The sequence below is a fragment of the Podarcis melisellensis genome, assembly GCF_964234715.1.
Source record: "Podarcis melisellensis genome assembly, chromosome: 5".
Classification (NCBI taxonomy): domain Eukaryota; kingdom Metazoa; phylum Chordata; class Lepidosauria; order Squamata; family Lacertidae; genus Podarcis; species Podarcis melisellensis.
This window is the reverse complement of record NC_138537.1, coordinates 73246948-73255772: the sequence shown is the minus strand read 5'-3', so window position 1 is coordinate 73255772 and position 8825 is coordinate 73246948. Positions and strand designations below refer to the sequence as shown.

The following is an 8825-nucleotide window of genomic DNA, read 5'->3' as shown; positions in this document are numbered from 1 at the left end:
TAGTTTTATGTTGCACCACTGGAGCAACATGATTATCACAGGAAGAAGGCTTCACAATATTGTCTAATTTGGATTTACTTTTGAATAAGGTGTAAGAGCCTGGCTAGGAAGTGCCTGCCAGAAGTACAGCTGTTTCAAAACACAGCCTTGCCATCCAAACTAAAACAGAAATCACACCTGCTGCATAAAATTATTTACACCTTAACCACCGTGGGGGTCTTTTCTTATTCTCTTTGTCCGGCCTTTTCAATATGCACACTCTGCATAATTGATCACAAAACACGGCACGTGTGCATCATTTGAATGACAATACCCAGGACTGCCAACTTGAATAAAATATTGGGGGGCAGGTAAGCCGCACCCCCACATAATTGATCGCATGACGTGGCCCACAGACACCATCTGAATGGGAATTCCCCTCAACTATAGGAGGCAGCCCCCCGCAAATATTTTATTAGGAGTTGGCTCCTAATGCCTGGCCTTTGCATCCCCACTCCCAGGGCTGGATTTAGGTTTGATGAGGCTCTAAGCTATTGAAGGTAATTGGGCCCTTTATATGCGATTTTTTAGGGAGCAGGCTAGAAAGTGGGGCCCATTACTTACATCATAGGAGCGTAGACAACACAAAACACTGTTGCTGTATGTAGGTTGTATTTTGTTTTTTATCTTATATTTTGGACATGTACATCCAGTGGTTTTTTTCCTTTAAATTTTTTTGGGGCCCCCAAGAGAGTGGGGCCCTAAGCTATAGCTTGTTTAGCTTATACGTAAATCCGGCACTGCCCCACCTAGAAACTTGCCCCCCCCCCCTTTATGACAAGGGAGGCCGGCTATAGGATGCGCGCAGCTGTTGTCACTTGTGAACGGGAGCGCAAAAACATCCGGAGTGCGCCACGTTGGGGAATGGCAGGTTGAAGCAGCCCACGTCTAAACCCACCACCAAGGGGCTGCACCCCAACTTCGGATCAGATTCTCCCCCGGGTCGAACTGAAACTAGAGTTCGCTTTCCCCTTCGCGAAGCGGACGCGTAGCCCCAAGAGGTAAAGGGAAAAGACCAAGTTGGAGGAGGAGGAAGGAGAAGCGGATCAAGGGCCGCCGCCGCCTCCGGGCGGAAGGGGCTCCGTCGCCCTCGGAACCCGGCGCGCTCCGCTTGGAACGCGGCTGGCCTGGAGGAGGAGGAGGAGGAGGAGGAGGGCGGGACGGAGACATGTCGGGCTCGGCCCGCCCCTCGCACCCCAAGGGGCATCCCGGCTCGTCGCCTAGGTCTCACCATGTCCCCGCCCGCAAGATTTCCACGGGCAGCGCCGACATGCTCAGGGCAGTCGTTATGGCAGCCAAGAAAAACAAGGCCAAGGAGAAAGAGAAGGGAGCCAGCCGGCAGGTAGGAAGAGGCGAGCCAGCAAATAAAAAGCCTGCCTCTCCGCCCTAGGGCCCCGGCGTGGCCCCCTACGCGAGCCCCGCCGCCGCCCTGAGGCCTCGCCAGCCTTCGCTCAGCCGCCCTCCTTGGTTCATTCCTCCTCCCCAGTCTGGCTTTTTTCCCCTTTTCCCACCTAAGGGCGAAGTGCTCTGTTCTCCCCATTCCCTAAAATATTCTCTACCCTTCCAGTTTATTGAGGGGCTGTGGGAAGGCTCAAATCCTTATATTTGTTCTAATGGTCTGTAGTAGTAGTAGTAGTAGTTATTTTATTTTTATTATTTATACCCCCCCCCCCACTCTGGACGGCTTAATAATAATTTTATTAGTGTTGTTCCGAAGGGTGCTCATATGTTACATTTGCCTTTTGAAATAATAATAATAATAACAACATTTCAAATTATTGTTTTATTTATTTATTATTTATTGAATTTATATACCTGCCGCTCTGTACCCAGAGGTCTCGGGGCGGTCAGCACAGAACAAAATCAAAATATAAAACCACTCTGTGTGTGTGTGTATTCAAAATACAAACAACAACCCAATGACTACAAAATTGTTTTGTAGAAATATATTGTAGAACTGTTTGAAGGGGTCCCGAGGGTCATCTAGGCCAACCCCCTGCAATGCAGGAAACTCAGCTAAAGCACTGATGGCCATCCAACCTCTGCTTAAAAACCTCCGAGGAAGGAGAGTCCACAAGCTCCCAAGGGAGACCATTCCACTGTTGAACAGCTCTTGCAGTCGGAAAGTTTTTCCCCAAATGTTTAGTCAGAACCTTCTTGTAACTTGAGGTCATTGGTTTGAATCCCACCCTCCAGAGCAGGAGAAAATATATCCTATACATACATCATAACTGTTATCATTATCACCCTTAAAATTGCGCATATCAGGGCACATTAAAAATAAAAGAAGAGCGACCCACCTAGTCCACCATCTTGTTCTCGCAGTTGTCACACAGGTGTCCATGGGAGCAGAATCCAAGCACAAGACTACTATCCCCTCCTGTGGCTTCCAGCAATTGGTATTCAAAAGCATTACCACCTCCAACCATGGGGCAAAGCCAACAGTCATGCACACTTACCTGGGAGTAAGTCCTATAGAGCTCAGTGGGACTTCCATCCAGCGCATGTGTAAAAATCCTTGCACTGTGTCATGTCTCTGTCTGTCTCTTCAGCATCCAGCCCGCTTTCTTCTGTTTTGCAGTCCTATGCATGTCTACTCAGAAGTAAGTCCCACTAAGTTCATTCGGGCTTACTCCCTGCATAGCACTGCAGTCTTAGGTACATATAACATGTAAATGAGGCTTTTATTCATTATGGAATGCTATGTTCTGTGCTCTTCGTTATATAAACAAATATTTCTTAAAGCATAAAAGGAATTTTTAAAAAACCAGAATGAAAATACAATAATTTCAGCAAAATCTCTAGAACAGCAGGGTAAAAACTGCATGATTTGAAACTCCCTCAGATGGCAAAAAACTACAAGAATAAGAAAGGCCTTTGCCTGTCACTGAAAAATATCTTGAAGTAAATAGATGTTATTTCCCACCTGCTTTATCTGAGATGGCAGAGGTACCCTGAAGATGACCTGAGTACATGGCCAGGTTGGTGAGGAAGGAATAATAATGGTTAGCATTCATATGGCCCTTCAGAGTTGTGGCTTGTCCTTCTGCTGCTAAAGGAGCCCTGCTAGCAAAAGAATGGCAACCAAGATTCAGGTGTGATTCACATTGTGACATAGCTGATGACAGTGGCATCAGCTATGTCATAAGTGGATGTAGCTCCATTATGACATAACTGATGACATAGCTCTCTTTCAGCCTTCCACACTGTTATTTCCTTCACTGTACTACCTCTCCACTCTATACAAACATGAGAAAACCTTTTCATTTTCACCAAGATGCGCCTCTCTGGATTCTGGTAGGGAAACCATAAGTTTTGTCAGTATATACATGTTTGCATTAGCACTGATTTACGTAGTGGTTTTTAGATTAAAACAAATTGCCATGCTTTTCTCCCACCTTGTTAATTTCCCTGAACTTCAGAGGCAGTGGAATAGAGAAAAGGAAATTCGCATCTACAAAATTGCTAATTTCCCTATCTCTTATTAATTTTATGAGAGGCCAGGGGATGGGAACAGTAAAGAAAATGGCTGTGTGGCAGATGTCTTCTGCCATAGTAAGAGAGGAGGAATCTGGGGTCCATCCTATACCAGTTAGTTGTGATCAAAGAGATTTACATAGACAAAGACCGTGAAAATGTGACAAAGTCACTCCCTAATTGGAATGATTCTGTGGGGGGAGATGGTGTGATGAGAATTAAACATTCCCTCCAGAAAGAAAGCATTTGTATACAGGTGATGCAAAAATGCAGAAAGATTGAATGAATAAATACATATTGCTAGGTGACCATAAAAACTGATGCAAGCACATTTAGTATTGCATCTTTATGTTTTATGCGTGCATACCAAGAATGGGAAAGAAACTCGAAAGCGCTTCAAGCGGATCATGTGAAATGAGTGAAAAGGGCAGAGTTAGCATGGTGGAAGTAAGCTTTAATTGTGAAGGAGAAGGAGAAGAACAGAAGTTGTGGAGTGCCAAGCTAGTTGCTAAAAATAGTGTACAGGCAATGCCAAAGAACTTTAGCTAAACACGTGTCAAATGCGGAAGTTCCCAGACTCATACCTTGGATTAACTGCCTGAAAACATGGAGAAGTTCTTCCAGTCAGCTTAGAGACAATAGCAACCTAAACGGACAGGCGATCTAACTTGGTATGAGGCAACTTCCTATGGTCCTGTAGAATGGTAATTGATATGTTTTAATGGTATAAATGCCAAGAGACTTGTGCAGCTATTTAAAACCTTTTGACCAGCCACTCACTTTAACAATCACTCTGTTCTGTTTTTAATAGTGTTTATATTTTATAGTATACATAATGTACACCACCCTGATATTTTATGAGAGGGTGGTATATAAATACTTTAATAAATAAATTAAAGACACAAACTGTTTTTTTTAAAAAAACCCAACCAAAACCCTTGATGTCATTGTTTTGAAACAAAGTTTTCTGTTTGGGCCATGACTTGGAAATCTGACAGCCTGATCCTATGCATGTTAATTTTGGTGTTTGAGACAGTTCAGTAGGGTTTTACTCTTAAGTAAGCATGTGTAGGACTTGAAGACTGAGTAAAGCTGGCTTGCTTCTTAATATAATTTATTTGGCAGTGTACAAAAATCAAGAAGAAAACAGGCAGTGCCCAAAGACTTACAATCTGAAGTTAGACAGAGCACATTGGGGAGAAAACCAAAAAGGGAAGGAAGGTCAGTCAGGAGAAGCCTGTGTGAATCAAATGTATGAAGGAAGAGCTTTAATTCAGAAAGTAGACTGGCATGAGATGTAAAGGAAATCACTTTTCTATTGCTGCTGGTAGCTGGGATTAAACCAGAAAGATGTATGTGTGTGAGATAGATTTTAGTAGTCTGTTTTATCTAGAAGTTCAATTACACCTCTCACTAATGATTTAAAAAATAATAATAATAATAAAATTTGTATACCACCCATTATTTGTAGATCTTGGGGAGGCTTACAACATAAAAATACAATGGAAAAATATTGCATCTAGCAGTACAGGTATGGCACTTTTATTCTGCTAGGCTTTCAGTTAATTTTAATTCATAGCTGTCTGTGGCATGAATTTGTTGATTTGTTTTAATGCTCTCTGGTTTTATAACTTTTTAAATTGGCACTTTAATGAGGACCAAAGTGTGGTATAGAAATTATTTTATGAATAAATGGATAAGTACATATGGGAAAGAGTTCAGAATCTGATTTTTCGTGATATCCGAACCTTGGCTTCTGATTTGTTATCCCCCAAGAAAAGTAAGCCAAGAACAAACCTTTGTTATTACTTACGGTTTATCAGGAGAGAAATGAATCACAAGCTAGGATTTGAACATTAAAACAAAACAAACTTTGACTTGTTTTCTGGCAGTGTGGCAGAAGCAGAGAAGTAGTAAGGCACCAGCATGCTGCCCATTCACCTTAAACCATAGTTTGTTTTTAACTATAGTTTGAACAAACCAATGGTTGTGAGATGGTGAAGTGCATTAATTCAGATTGTGTAAGAATTAAAATTGTAATTCATTGGAGTATGGTCAGGTAAAGATTGGGCTTGCATTTCCTTGCATTCAAATGCTCTCTTTTGTCAAAGATGGGAAAGATGGGTCCATTTATCGTTACCTGGGTTTCCATCATTTTGGGAACAGTGCTATAGAAAAGGGTCAGTTGCATTTACAGGTCAATATCCAGATGTGGCATCCCACTTGCGCAGCAGACTTCCTCTTGCAGGCCTTCCCCTTTCTCCTCTCTCTGCAGCTCCCTCCTGTGTACCCCCAAAATCAGCTGTAGGGGTTTGGGGATCCCTTGGAAACAGGTTGGGGCCATGGGTGGGCTGCAAGGGGCCGGAGGAAAAGGACCACTGTGTCTGCTGGTGCAACATTGGATCTCACCCATAATACTAAGACTGGCTCTGTCTATAGACACTTAAAAACGGGGGCAAAATCTTTACCATATTTTCTTTCCTTCTGAGATGGATTTGCTGCTTTTTTTATGAAACACAGTATTTTTCAAAAGATGGCTTCAGAAAATCACCTCAAAGTAGGAAAGCAGTATTGTGACTGTATCTAAATGACATGTCTATTTCCCCGGGATTTTCTTTCTCTTCCACAAGATTTGTGATATGCCCATTATACCTATGTTCTCTCTTAACAGTGTGCAATCCCATGTCTCTATCTTGAATTGTTCTAGTACTAGCCTGTAAGTACCTTTACTCTGTGCCCCTCTCAAAATTGTCTCTTTGTGTGCAAAGTTCTCTTTGGCCTCTTCAAACAGCTGTCATTTCTCCCCCTTCCCTGTATGCTCATTGTCAAGTTTTACCCTATTGCCACTTTGATGACTAGAAATATTTACACCATCATCCCTAAAGGATGAATTGTCCTGAACCCAATGTTCCACAGCTCCTGTCAGCTTTCCCCCAGAAATAGGTTTAAAAGCTGCTCTGCGGCCTTTTTGATGTTAAGCACCAATAGTCTGCTTAACGAGCAGAGTCAAGGAAGCTATAAAAGGCAAGAAGTTTTCATTTAAAAAGTGGGAGTTTTGTTGAAATGGGGGAAATAAAAAGGAGTGCATACTTTGGCAATAAGGCAAGGGAAAAAGAACTTGGGGAGTTTGTTGCTGAAAACATTAAGACAAAATTAAATAGTCTAAATATATCAGAATCCAGAAACCAGCCCTGGAGGCGCTTGAATTGTTAAATGACCTACGTACAAAAGGATGACTGAAAAAGGATTGGTAGATATTCATAGAGCCCTACTGAGGATACTACTTTGAAAACTTAAGTCAAATTAAGGTGACAAGTTTAAGTATCTGAGGTAATCAACAAATAAAAAAATAATGCATGGCTGGGTCCACATGGGTTAGGAATAAGAGTTCTTAAAAGTGAATTTCTGATACTTTATTTAAGAATATGTATTTTATTAATACTTATATCCTGCTTTATAGTCTCAAAAGGCAATCAAAGTGACCTACGAAAGATTCAAGCCTGTTACTAGGACAAGAGAGCACATGGTTAATCCGATTTTAAGCTGTATTTCAGTCAATTGCTGAATTTTATGTTTTAATGTATTTATATTTTGATGTTAGCCACCCTGAGCCCGGTTATGGCTGGGGAGGGCGGGATATAAATAAAAATTATTGTTGTTGTTGTTGTTGTTGTTGTTATTATTATTATTATTATTATTATTATTATTATTATTAGCCCTATGGCACCAGGGTTATTCAGGAGGTATTTCCTACCTTCATCCCTAGTTGTTTGTGGTGTTGCACTTCCATCTGCTGCCTACTGGGCAGCAGAGTCCACTGATGTCCTCAGTGGATCTCACTCAGACCATGATGGAGAGAATCTTCCTTTGTTGCCTGTTGGCAGTTGCCAAGCAACAGTTCCTATTGAGATCTTTGAGACAAAGGAATGAGACTGAGGAGCTGGGTCTTGTCTAGGTGATGATGGAGGCAGGCATGATGGAGGCAAGTGTTCCCTTGATAACCGTTGGCAGGCAGCAGCTTACAGTAGGCAAGGGAGTGGGTCTAAGCAGCTGGGTCTCGCTCATCTCACAGTAGAGCTAAGTCTTTGTGAGTAGTCACGCAGCAGCTCCCACTGTGTGTTCTGAGGCAAGGCAATGTGGATGAGTGGTTCTATTTTACTCAGACCTTGATTGATCTTTGCACTGAAATTGGCCTTCATGTTGGAGGATTTGAATGCTGCTAATCTTATACCAGTTTTTAAGAAGAGGTCTTATATCCTACTGTCTGTTCCAGGCATATTGATTGGAAGCAGAATTAAACATATGAAATAACAAGCTCTGCTGAGGAGCACTCAATGTCGCTTCTGAAAAAAGACGTTCTGTCTTACCAACCCCTAGGAGTTCTTTAGAAGTGTCAACAAACACAAAAATATGGGTGTAGGCATTATATGTTTGAGTTTCCACAAAGCTTTTGGCAAAGGTCCTCATCAGAGGCTCTTGTGTAAACTTAGCTGCCATGGATTGGTAACTGGCTAAAGAACAGGAAGCAGATATTAGGAGTATGCAGACATTTCTCACAATGAAGAGCAGTAAGAAGTGAAGTTTGTTGCTATTGGATATAAAATGCTGGCTTTTATAGGAACTAAGTCTTCCCCAGCAGAACCTCACATTGCTTTCCACCAATTTGCTGAGGGATATTAGGTTAACTGTAGTTGCTGCTTCAGAAGTTGCTGCCAGATGATAACTAAAACCTCAGAAGTCCAAAATACGACAGCAATTTCTCCCAATACAGCGATTGCTTATGAACATATCTCCAATGAGACAATTGGGAATCTCTAGGTAAGGAAGATGCCAGTTCACACATTTCGGTGTTGTGGGCAAACCACTGCAGTTGATAAACCAGCAGTAAAACTATGGAACCCTCTGCCACAGAAAGCAACGATGACCCAACAGGCCATTGTGTTCTTATACATGTACAGCCGAAGCAAGGGGGCGGTGGGGCTTTTCGCTTCTTGTTGGTAATAAGATATGAATTGGTAAATAGTGGTATTTGGTGTTCGGTACAAGTAAACAGGTGCACATTTCATAAATTGCTAATAATTCCTATAGTTCTACAGTGTGATTTACAAGCCATGGTTTATTTTCCCTTTCCTTTTTTTTAATTGCCTTTAACTATTAAGCACTGGTGGGGTCAGGGAGGGGGCTCCCTCCTTGCATTGACTTTGTCTTCTAGGACATGGCTTGCTTCTATTTTGAGTGGGATTGTAAATCAACATGGCTATTTTTGGTGTGCTTCCTTGCTTAAGAAATAGAACAGCTCAAAAATAGAT

The 8825-nt window shown here is 42.0% G+C and overlaps 1 protein-coding gene across 4 annotated transcripts in view; it reads left to right on the top strand.

Moving 5' to 3' along the window:
• Window positions 1-1113: 1113 nt before the first annotated feature.
• CABCOCO1 (ciliary associated calcium binding coiled-coil 1) overlaps window positions 1114-8825 on the top strand; it is a 54425-nt gene continuing 46713 nt past the window's right edge. The window contains exon 1 of one of the 4 annotated variants that reach the window (XM_081913773.1): window positions 1114-1381. In XM_081913773.1, the coding sequence (XP_081769899.1) occupies window positions 1208-1381 (174 nt within the window). In that variant the 5' untranslated portion in view covers window positions 1114-1207. Of the gene's footprint in view, window positions 1382-3273; window positions 3337-7347; window positions 7499-8825 lie in introns of those variants that run through there. The other 3 variants (XM_081913774.1, XM_081913776.1, XM_081913775.1) reach the window with 3 other exon arrangements.